Raw genomic sequence first — 12,591 nt, 5'->3', positions numbered from 1 at the left:
TTATCGAAAATTTTCAAGATTTTCATGTTTAAATCAGCCATGTTGTTTTCCTTTATACCTAATTGGAAATTGGAGCCTGGATTCTGAAATAGCATAAAATTCTACGTCGAAATATCTGAAAATAAAACTTTTTCAACGCTGACAACATAAAAAATAATGGGTTAAATTAATGGATTAAAAATGTACGATTATTAGTAAATTATGTCGGAAACTCTCATTATTATACATCAAGAAAAATAAATCAAACTTTTGAGAGTCAAGAAACGCTCTATTTGCCGATCGACAGAACGTCTCATCGTATGAACTGTTGTTGTTTCTTATTATTATATTTATTTTTCTTGATGTACGATTATTATTTTGTAATATTGTATACGTTACTTTGGTTTAATGAGTAAATAAGAAAACTCCAATAGCCAAGAAAAACAATGTATAAGAGAAATCTGGAAATTTCATTAAGAGAATGGTGCAAAGCAGACAAAGTCATCGGTTCTGTGCCAACGAGAAAAGAAAAGTTAGAAAATTGAGTCGCAATAAGAGATAACTCGCAATTAATTGTAGTAACTTATCAATTACGACTACAGAAGTAAAGGTAAAGCTGCCTCAGCAGTAATTGAAAGAATTGCAAGATGAATTGTTGGTGTAGAGCAAAATTCATTCACAGCTGAAAAAGATAGGTCTAATCCAGCATATGAAATGAGCGAGGCTGTTAATTAAAGAACAATGCGACAAAAAATTCACTAGAACGTGAGGATTTTTGGAAGACGATAATAATATTCAAGAAAAGCGTATCTTAATGATGAAAATAACCAGTATAAAAACAACACCAAGCCGCCAACGAACATCAACCACTGAACAAAGAGCTGGCTAAGTTGTTTGCTTGATTCAAACAGGACGTACGGCAGTAAGACCTGGCCAAGGTTACACAAAAACAGGTGTCCCAAGAATAAACTGGTCGAAGTTTACAAAACATGCAATGACAGAGGAACAGCCCAAATCAGAAATTTTAGCAAAACACCGAAGATTTTTTGAAGATATCAATTATATATTAGAAAAAGAACTATATTCACCAGTGCTGTACGATACCGTAATAACGTCGAATTTGACGAATTTGTCAAAGAACAAAGTAGCAACACTAGCTACTAAACCAACCAAGTCATTTGCTTAATTCAAATGAATGTACCGCAGTAAAAAATGCTCGAAATTAGCAGAACATGTAATGAAAGCAAGACAGCCCAAGACGAACATTAAATTTCAGCAGAGCATGGGCGATTTTTTGATGAGCAATGTTAAGACAGCAGCAAAACAACGAACAGTGAGCGGACTCACGAGCAGAGCCATTACTGAGTTGCTTGCTCGGTTCACACAGAGCGACCATTAACAGGAACCATCAAGGTCACCAGTCATTAATGCTAACAAATTATCAAGGTATGCACAGCAGAGTGAATCACAATACCAGTTAACATTACGAAACAATTATTAAATTATGTATAACATACAAAAGTTTTATGTAACTACGTGGGTCAATTGGGAGTATAAAGACTTCGGTGGTTAAAAGAATAGTGAAATTTCATCAGTAATTTTAAAAACACTAGAAAATCCTTAATATATAAGGGTATCAAAGTACTTAGCTTCACACTTCGTCACATGGATGTTAACCCCGTCACCTCTAATATATATACCTACATTCTTCTATAACACCTCGAAGTGATCGTAATGACCAAGTAACGACGGATGAAAAATGTAGCTATATATCATTGAGTCCTTGCATTACTGATATTGAATAAATAATTCACATTAATTATTGAATGTATTTACAATGATTATAAATACATTAACTTCTTCCATGTTTGACTATGCTTTAATGTTTTTTGTCTCAGATCAGGAGTGGGTACATATAAGTGGGAATCACATGTTATTTAAGAATCACGGTGTGTCATTGATTACTTTTTATGGATTTACTCTTTTATCTTTGCGAAAATATAGCTTAATTTATTATTGAAAAAATGAAGAGTAGAAATAATATTTTTATTTATATATTACAACTACATTTCTTTAAAATCAAAATATATATCTACAAGATAACAATTGTAAAGCTTCATCATAACTTTTGTAAATAACGGAGTAATTTATTGATAAATTTTTAAAGGTGTTGAGGGGCTTGTATGTGTATGTGCACTCTGTAGAATCGGCGCATGCGCCTGAGATCGTCTCTCCGTTTTGAGCGTGTCCGTGCATGTCCTACGCGGCCTTCTTTCAAATGAGAAGCAACTCGTATTCTTTTCTCGTTTAATAACGTACCTTTTCTTGTTGATATCTTCTCCTCTTATTTTTACCTGACCAATATGTATTACCCTCCATCAAAAGGATTATACAAGACATCTTGAAAGAGTTTAAATAATCACTTTGATTACAAATTTATATTCTGAATAAAAAAGCATACATTTAGTAAATAAACAAGATTGCCAGAGAGTGCAAGACAAAGTCACACCAGCTTAAGCTACGTGAAAAGAGATTCAGACAGCTGCTCCTGTAACATAGAGAAATACAGATTGGACTGAATGTGAGCTGTGAGCATACCTCAAAGTGCATCCCCACAAACAGATCACACAGTCAGCACGTGGAAGCGTCCTTTCATGAGAGCCTGAGCGTATTGAAGAGCTACCCTTTGTTGCATAATTTACACACTTGCTTAAGCTTTTGACACCTTACCAAATTTACCAACTTACCAAATCGATTTGTAGTTTAAGAATGAATATTAGATTAAATAAAAAGTAAGAAGCTATATGAATGCTTTTTCGCTTCTTTTATTTTTATTTTGGTATATTATACATATACCGAAATATATTATACATATTTCGGTAGATATTAACAGTTGTAATTACTGCATTCGTATTAAATTCAATAAACTGTCTTCACTTTCCGTACTATCATTTTTTTAAGAAAGAAGAATAAGAAGGAGGACTAGAAATTTATCAGCGTGCGTGCAACTTAATGTTTCGCGAATAATAATATAATCTGATGAGAATTAATTAATAAAAAACAATTAACATTTTTTTTTAATTAATAAAAAAACAATTAAAAATTTTTTTATTGCTTAAATTTCTCGAATGCTCTATCTTTAGCAGCTAATTGAAATAATAATCTACATTCAATATGGCCACCTCCAAGAGCCACAATGGTTGCGTCCTAAATTTAGCTCTCACCCCCCTTACTCCAGCCTGCAAAGTGTAATGGACAATGAAAAAAAATACCATTCAAAACATCTCCAATTGAACCCAACCCTCCAAAAATGCTCATTATTTTAATTGAACCCCTTCAGTTGTCCCAAAAAAAATTAAAAACTACGATCATTTTTTCGTTTTTTGCAACTGCGATATTTTTAGTAATACTTAATATTTTTGATCAAATTGATGAATCAAATTCTTTCATCTGAAAAACAGTCGACGGAAAGAAAGCTTGAAAATGTTTAATGGTATTATTCAAGTCACCTACTTCAAACTAAATTCTAGTTTATATGTGGTCAACTTTTCAAGGCAACGATGAATTAAATAAGTGTCAATGAAAAATTATCACGAAAAGCTTATTTGGTAAACAAATTTTTCTTCTGCTAAATTAACAGTCAACAAAAATGTAGTCCAACACAATTATTTAAGTGTATTAAAAATGGTATGCAACCGATAGTTCAAAGACATTATTAACTATGTAACAAAGAATGATTTCAACCGTAGTATGAGCTATATCGTTAAAAAAACTATACTTTAGTTTGTAAATAGATTGAATATTTTCAAAACAAGAAGTTTTTGTAAAATATTTATAATCAAAACTTACGAAATAAAGTTAAACAATAACTACATTGCAACTTGTCAAGGATTATCGTGACAATATACTTTCACTACAGTTTTACATTTTTTCCAGCTAGACTGTTATTAAATTATCATTTGATAAGTGCTATTAACAACATACAGATTTTTAGATTAGTTACAAATTTTATATTTAATACTTATGATACAGTTGCAGTTTTTCATAAAGAGAATGATGTACTAATATATTGTATAAAAGAGTATGATATAAGTTAGTACATTTCATTGTAGGTTAAATTATTAATATTTTGTATATTTTTAATATATCTTGCAATGAATAAAAGTACATCGATGTTTATGAAAAAAATGGGTGAAAATTCTATTTATATTCATCAATGAATATCGATAGATGTGGTGTATTTGAAACATCATGATTTGTTCATCGTACACACTATTAGAATCTCAAAATGATCGTGTAAAAGATACAGATAATGTAATCAATAACAAAAAAATAAAAAGAAAGATCACGCGGAGTACGCTAAATTACACTAGTTTTTAAAAAGAGAAATCTGGCTAAACATACGTTTAGTACGTTTATTTGCTGTTTCATAAACATCAAATAACTAATAGTACGATAACTAACCATACATAGTATAACGTTCACTGTTTGAATCATCAATTAGTTAAATTAATGCATGGCCAAATGAACTAAGGTAATTTAAATCAATTTTACTATTCTATTATTATTTATTTGGTATCTTTATTAACATCCATGAACACATAATACAATACATTCTATGAGTACGCAATTAGTTCGCAATCAAATTGTCAATCGATTAATACGAAGTGATCACAAATAATCACCAGTTTGAGAAATATATAATTGAACATTCTATTGAATGTATTAATCTAGATAAGAGTTTAATAATCTTATATTTGTACGAGCACACGGATGCGTTTCAGCGGGGAGCGAATTTTGGCGGTGTTCATCATCTAGGCTTTCTTCATGTTGCTCTCCTTGAACCACAGAACAAAAGCAGGTGATGAATCAAGGTGAAAAGTGTTGTCAGCGCAACGAATCACAGACGTGAAAGCGAGCACGTCGCTGTCAGATATGAAAAAAACCTTTTTAATTATTTCGATTTGATGCAAAGTACGTGATTTAATAGCCGTCAGATATGCTAATCTTAGACATATGGTCGTGAGCGTCTTTCTTTCGCATTTAATTATTTGTTGCGGTATAATACTTTCGAGTGAAACGATAAAATGGTAAAAATGCGTAGATTAAAGACTTTAATGTTATTTATTATCTTTGACTTGCTAGCTCATTATTCTTCTAACTATGAAAAGATTTTTCCTCAAACGTGACAAATCGTAAATAAAAAAGTGTTAAATGGCTTTTCGTTATTGGTGTTGTCCAAACACGATTACTTTCACTCAAAGCAATAGCTCATTTACGTTGGGCAATTTCACTAAATGAACCTCTTGAAATTTTACTCGTGTTTGGTCGTAATGGTTTATTCCAAATCATGCAGTCTGGTATATTACATTAAATAAGTTTGTTATCATTTTAAATGATAAGTATATGATACACGACATCGTACTAATTATCGTATTTTTTCAAAAACAGATTCAATAAGCATGTTTTTCAAATTTTTTCTTTTTTCTTTAATTCATGTGTAATAATTTTGTACTTCAAAGAACGACTTCAGTACTAAGAGTAGAAACGATAACATGATTTATTGTGAGATTTACGTTAACCAATTGATTGTCTTTGTAATAATATTCTTAATAACTAATTCTTTCATGAATCTTTAGGGATGTTTCAACTTACTTTGTTGTTAGTAAAGCAAGTAAGAAATTTTGCTATCTTGATTATTGTTGTGTAACATCCGTATTTTACAATATTTTGATGTTAAAGCCAAGCATCGTAATTTTTTTTTCGTTCTAGTAAGTTTTTCATTTTTCAAAACTAGATAATAAAATCCAACACTATTAATATTCTATTGATTTTTTAACATAAAATACACCATAAATATTTCTGTAGCTTGGTATTTATGGCTATATAAATACTTAATATTTTCTATAAATCGTTCTTTATTACATGAATCAAGTACAGTTTGCCGTGGTTCAGCTGCGATCAAATTGCTTGGATTCACAAGGTAAGTTATTTTCAACAAGTTTTAAAACAGTAGATTTACTTTTTGAATTAGGTTAAAATTATTTCCAGAGTATTCAAGTAAACTAATTATTAAAGTTATAATTATATTATTACATAATAATCAGTACATTTCTATATTTTGTAACTATAACAGTTTAAAATTGCTTAAAATACTTTTAAATATCACAATATTTATTTCTAAACGTAATTATGAATTCCTACGAAAATTAGTATCTAATTCCTAACATTACAGTACGGTGAAGCACCCGTCGTTTCCACATAATACGATACTTTTTGCCGATAAATCCATAATTCGGCATTTATTCCCATTTCAACACAGTTGGTCACATTGCAACGTACGTTTAAAATTCGAGAAGTTTGCAATTGATTAGTTCCCAAAGACCAAGGATGTGCCCAAAATCTACATTTCTTCTCCCTGTCTTGGATCACCGTTTCAAGAAAGAGGTTGAAAGCTCTATTGTGGTGACAAGATCCATTTTCGATTACTGTAAAGAAAAATTATAACGAAGTTGCAAGACCTGATTTTTTAACTGCAGGTATTTCATAATATATGAAATAATTTTGTGAAATCATTACCATGCTCAAACATTTTAATAATGTTCAGAAATCTTGTAGGTTGAAAAAGTTCTTGGCATCCAGGTTGTATACTACCTCCATTAACGTAGAAATCGACATGTCCTAAATAGCAAATTTTGCCGTTAATACATTTATCAGTTCAGATTTAAATAAACAAATGAATAACCAAATGGTACAGCTGTAATAATACATTCTACGTAACAATGAACCAATCATAAAATTATCAATAACCTAATTGATCAAGTAATCCAAATCTTTCGTTTGGTGTCCTAGCTCCATCCGTATGAATAACATCAACCAATCGTGCATTAGAGCTTCTCATTCGTAAAGGTGAATTAACGTCACGAAAGCAAGGTTCAGCGGGATCAAGGCCAGTTACTCGATCGATGATAAAATTTTCTCTTTTCAACATTTCGGCAGCTTGTCCAACTACATGAGCACCGAGGCTGTGACCAATAAAATGCACACGTCGCCAAGAGCGTGGTGGTACGCCACTTACTTGACGGAGTTTCACAAAAAGGCTGAAAAATAGCGGACTGGTATTGGGATGTTCAATTGTATTACTGATACTAAACACGTACTCACTTTTTGAGTACTATAGCTGCATACTCAGAGTTGACTGCTGTTTGTGGATAAAAGAATAAATTTTGTAAGTTCAAGGAGGAGCCCGACTGCCAGTCTAATACAATAACGTTCATATCTCTCTGTATTCCAAACGTTCGAATATATCATAATTGTGAATTTGAAATCTGAGGTATTGTTATATTATTATTGAATTTCAACTGGATAATTAATACTTACCCATAAAAGCAATTGATCAACTAAAGTCTTTAAATAGAATTCATGACTGTTGCTTCCCAGTCCATGTACAATAACCGTAGTTCTACGTTTTGGATTAAAATCAATATTTTTACCAATAACTGATCCAGATTCCATTAATTGATATTTATAATTTCTCGATGAAAAATAAAAATTAAAGTTAAATTGTTCAAAATATAGTTTGGTTGGCCAGCAATCAAGAACACGACCCTGATTATTGATGCCGCTGACATCATTTAGGAATAGTAGAAATAGGCAAATGACTATTGCCATTTTTAATTTTTGAAACATTCTTTTATTTCACGTTAAACTACTTATCAAATCACGCGCGCACTAATGATTCGAAGATAAGACTGAGATAATTTTATTCGGTTTTTGGAGCTTTTAAACCAAATATGTGATTCTTACTGAACTAATTATATTACTTGAATTCATTGAAAGTCTGGATATTTTATTTGAACTCAATATGCATACGATATCTGGAATAGGTACTTAATATTTTCTTGCGTAACTTTTTGTATGGCACTAATTCAATAAAATCTTTATAATTAGCATGATTAAACAATATTACTTTGCACATCGTTGAATAATTATAATTACCAACGATCTGATTCTTAAACATTTAAACATTTTATGTGATTTCCAAAAATAACTCCAAAAACAATCGACGTGTACAGATAGTGAACGCAGCAGTAAACAAATTTACTCATGCGAATCAATGAAGAATAAAAAGAAAACTTTCATTTCTACCCGAAACTTGCGTTATGCTTGGTTTTGTTTTTCTAACATCCTATCTGTCCTCTCATTTCCGCTGAGCACCATAAAAAACGAAAGTCCTGGAAGATGAAATTCACTTAGAGCGTATCAAAAACACGTTTCTCTCTCACTCACGTATATAGGGTGAAAATCGAAGGTCGAACATTTTCAAGAGAAACATAAACATCTCGATACCTTCGACACACCGCCGCCGAGTAGAGAAGCGTTTTCAGCGCGTGCACACAACGTTGAGTGGACTGAGAGAGAAAGAAAAACAGGTATAGCGCGCCGGAGATGAGTGTAGCTTACAGCTTGAGAAGATTATGTGTACCATTGAAAATTCTAAGGAAAGTTTTGTTTTTCATTTGAATATCCCTAAAATTCATTTGTCGAACGATACGCGAAGTGAAAGTGAATTAATCGAAAATTACATAAACTTTTACAATAATTCAATGATGGCGGCATTGTAAAAAAAATTTAAAGACTAATAAAAAGTCGGCGCCTGACGTTTCAAGCCATATCCACATTTCATTTTCTCAATAAACCAAAAAAGGCGCGTGTATATCCATAACCGAACGTAAAACTGTGTAGCCTGTGTGAGCAGGCAGACATCAAGTAAAGGAACACTTTGGGTACAGTATGTAAAACTGTTAGGTGGAAGGTTGGGGGGATGCGTATAACAGTTTGAGCAGCATATCGCCGACTCGCGCCCGCGAGCGCTTACATACACCCACTTGGTGAATGAGCTTGAGCATACACACACACATATGCGCACACGAATGCGCGTTATAAGGTTAACGGTCTACACGACGTGCTCGCTGCTGCTACACGGGCTTGCTGTAGAGATGGTTATACGAGCTTCCTCTTACTCCTCTGCAACGGAGGCCGATTCTGTTTGTTTTTCATTTCCCTCGCTCTGAATCGCTAATTTCCCGGGTGTGCATCGTGAAATCTAGTAAATAAATAGCCTGAGCGTTGCTACCTACGCAAGGGAGAGTGAGAGAGAGAGCAAATTTTCGAAATGGGAAATGAGAGCTTGCAAACTGTATACACGGCCTTCTTATGACGGTTTTTCAAATAAGGCGAGCGCTCTTTCAGCTTTTGATTTATCTCTGCCTACGAGATTCTCTTGTGTAGACTCGCATTCGTGACAAATTACTATCTCGCGGACTTCATTCTGTAGAGATCTTTGATGATGTCGATCCAGATGATACCAACGAGATTTCATTGCACAAAATATTAGCCGATAAAGGAATCACGAATTTACGAAGAGACTGCATTTTGAACGTTAATTAGTTAACAAGTTAATTTTTTCTACATCGCCAATTTGAGAAAACGTCCAAAAATACTGAATCGACATTGCTATAAGAAAAATTATTCTTTCTGGTGCCTTCTTAAAGAAAATTCTCAAATTAAGAAAGAAAACTTCCTCATTTGAGAACAAAGTTTCTCATTTTAGTAAAAATGTTCTCAATTTCTATTTGAGTATGCAACGAGCTTGGGAATTCTTTTAGTGATCTAAAATTCTGAAAAAGTTCTTTGTGCTGCATTTAATAAATAATAATTTGCATAAAGAACGTGTTTCCTTATTTGAAAAGGAAGAAGAAAAATTCCGATTTAAAAAATAAACTGCTCGACATTGAAAATAAAATTTATTTGAACTATCTATAGTTGCAAAAGCAATGCTACAATATTGGAACTGACACGCGTGTAAAATTCAATATCGTGTCGCTTGAAGGTAGAGCAATTAAACGAAATCGTTACCTTGCCCTTCGCCATCAATCGGTCATCGCGGGCGGCGGCGGCGACGGGGGCACAGCGCATGACAAATTCACTTTCGTGTCGCACACGCACGACAAGCAGAGAGCAGGATTAATCGTCATCCGACGGCCCCAGAGCGACAGACTAATTTTAACTGGACGTCGAAAAATCCCACAGCACGCGTGTGTGCGTGCGCGATCGCCGCAAAGCCGCGGCTAACAAAGTGAGAATTACGAGATAGAGAGAAAGTCGTTGAGCAAATAAAGCGGAGCTGGGCTAATTCAATTAGAGAGTCCGAATTTTCCACAGCCTACGCACGCAAACCTGCAGAAAAGCACCGCGATATGTTACTTAAAAGCAATATAGAAAACAATGAGCGATGAGTCAATATCTCAAAAATAATTAACACTCCAATATGTGCCATTCGTTAGAAGCTCGGCAAGGAACACGAGTGTAATGGTGGAAACACGTTGGAATGAAAGGAAACGGAGGATAGGCGACATCGGTCTTTTCTCCTCTCGAGTCGTCTTCGAGCTTCATCAAGTTATTGCTCTTGGCTATTTTATGGCCTTTTGTCTCTCTCGGTCGGTTGAGAAATACGTGACGTCCGTTGCGATGCTTCCAGTTTTTGTGCAGCGAATGAGTACATTAATATGACGAGTCAGGCTTGGAAAATGATCGTGTTCTTTACGCGAACGCTTCCAATTGATAAATGAGCGTGCTTCCTTTGAAATATAGCGAGATATAACATTGGCTACAATCTAGCTTTCGGTTATTAATGAGTTCTGGTAATTCCCAACGACTATTGAAAGTCATATTTCTCCTGACGATATCTGACGCGGAAGCGTTAAATACCTGCGTCAAGTAAAGGCTCGAACAACCATGCATAACGGTAGCGTGCAATGGATCGAAAACTGATAAAGAGATCAGTCTTGAGAATAACACGCTGAGGGTAAGGGAAAAGATGCTGCGAGTTTCGTTGCAGAAGAAAAAGAACTGCTTCGATGGGGTAAAAATAGCACGGCAGAGAACGATGTACACACACGCCCGCATGCACACATATACTCGCACATGCGAAAACATCAGATAAAGAAGTTGCTGCTGCAGGGTGAAAGGATGGATGGATTACCGGGATGGATGCTATCGATAACCCAGTGAAAACTCGTGATTCTTCAAAACTACGCTATTTTCCGATAAAAGATGTCGTCGAATCGGTGAGATTCTATTCTCGCTGCCGCTGATGTTGTAACTACAAAAATATTCGAGCTCTAGTCTTGCTCTTCTATTTGTCAACGTTGCATGAAAAAAAATACGAAAGTAGAATTACAAGGTTGACGACCTTGTATCATCCTGTTGTCAAATAAAACTCGAAATCAAGCAACCCGTACGTCAGTCGATGACCCAAAGAACCTTTCCTTGTCTTATAGTAAAGCGATCGCTCGAGCAACAGAAAAAACAAGGGGCGTGTATGTGTAAAGCCCTCGAATTTCGCAGATGAAACTGCGGTAGAAGAGCCCACGCTTGTATATATATATATATATATATATATATATATATCTGCACGCAACTCTGCCGCCCTCGCGAGGAAAAACAAGACAACGCGTGTGTATACGCCAGAAGAACGGAGGGACGGCTGCGACGGCAATGCAGCAGCCGTCGCGTTTATCAATAAAACCCGCCGCTGCACGCTGTGAAACATATTGCGCGCTCGTTTCGCCGAATTATTACTAGAAGCGGCGCTCATGATACTCTTAGATTTTATATCGGAACAATCGATATCCGTCGAATTCACCCTTCGCGCTCCGAGTGGCTCAATTTTTCCGTCTCGGGAAATTAGATTTTCGTTAGGGGGTTATAACGCAATTCGGTACGGTTTAATGGTTTTTACTCCGTGAGTCCGGCCTGGAATTGATTAATTAACTTCGTCGCGAGGGATTACAGATACGCGCGCGCACTTGACTCGTTACTCTTTAAATAGAGCGATTTACATGCGGAATATGCTCGTTTTACTTTTTAATCAGCGACAACAACGACGTTTATACTTGCGGGGATTTTCAAGCCCGCGAGAGTTTAATTAAAAAATATATTGTCCGCTGAAAAGAACGATGGCGGCTTACTGTGAGACCTCGCTCAACTTATTTTTCCACTTTGATCGAGTATCGTCGTCGGTACATTCATGTTTTTAACCGTACAATGACACTCATATTTTTCATTGGTTTCGTAAAGCGTATCGCTCGTTCTTTTGTGAAAATCTTCGATAACAAATCAAGTACTTCGCTTCATATAAAACGGAACGCTCTACTCGTTGGTCTTTATCGACGGATAATATTAATGTAAACGCATTCAGATACCCAGACAATGAAACTTAAATCAGCTCGTCACCTTAAAATCAATAAATTCTCGTCAAAGCCTTAGTCTCTCTCTCTCTCTCTCTCTTATCACCATCCGTGCGCGTGTGGCTTAATATGCATCTCTACCTAGGCGTTATATTCATGAACAAGAGAGACGTATAATCGCGAGCGTGTTCTCGAGTGTCAATACGCTCTTGCGCACATAATTTCTCGCATAAGCACACAAGGAGAAAGGGGAGTGGAGGGCGAGAGAGAGAGAGAGAGAGACCCTTAATGAACACGCAAACTAATTATCCCTCGGGTTTTCTCGCTTTCCTCCTTTTCTTCCTTCCGTCGTCGCCATGCC

The 12,591-nt window shown here is 34.9% G+C and overlaps 1 protein-coding gene across 1 annotated transcript; it reads right to left on the bottom strand.

Annotated features, from left to right (window-relative positions):
* Positions 1–6,195: 6,195 nt before the first annotated feature.
* On the bottom strand, positions 6,196–7,494 carry LOC131669055 (pancreatic triacylglycerol lipase-like). Its single transcript, XM_058943628.1, has 5 exons — positions 7,360–7,494; positions 7,144–7,262; positions 6,790–7,079; positions 6,559–6,660; positions 6,196–6,467 (listed from the first exon to the last, which is right to left on the bottom strand). Exons 1-5 carry the CDS (start codon positions 7,492–7,494, stop codon positions 6,196–6,198), a joined length of 918 nt encoding a protein of 305 aa, XP_058799611.1.
* Between the last annotated feature and the right edge of the window lie 5,097 nt (positions 7,495–12,591).

The sequence above is a fragment of the Phymastichus coffea genome, unplaced genomic scaffold (genome assembly GCF_024137745.1).
Source record: "Phymastichus coffea isolate CEN01 unplaced genomic scaffold, Cenicafe_Pcof_1.1 PCOF00086, whole genome shotgun sequence".
NCBI classification, from domain to species: Eukaryota; Metazoa; Arthropoda; class Insecta; order Hymenoptera; family Eulophidae; genus Phymastichus; species Phymastichus coffea.
Note: the sequence above shows the minus strand (reverse complement) of the source record. Positions and strands in the feature narration are given on the sequence as shown.

What these genes read in the sequence shown, in the direction of transcription:
- LOC131669055 (XM_058943628.1), bottom strand. Translation starts at nt 7,494, where the DNA reads ATGGAATCTGGATCAGTTATTGGTAAAAATATTGATTTTAATCCAAAA. An exon ending in TTGATCAATTGCTTTTATGG is followed by an intron (nt 7,263 to 7,359) that starts GTAAGTATTAAT and finishes TTTGGAATACAG; the next exon opens with AGAGATATGAACGTTATTGT. An exon ending in TATTAAAATGTTTGAGCATG is followed by an intron (nt 6,468 to 6,558) that starts GTAATGATTTCA and finishes TTTTCTTTACAG; the next exon opens with TAATCGAAAATGGATCTTGT.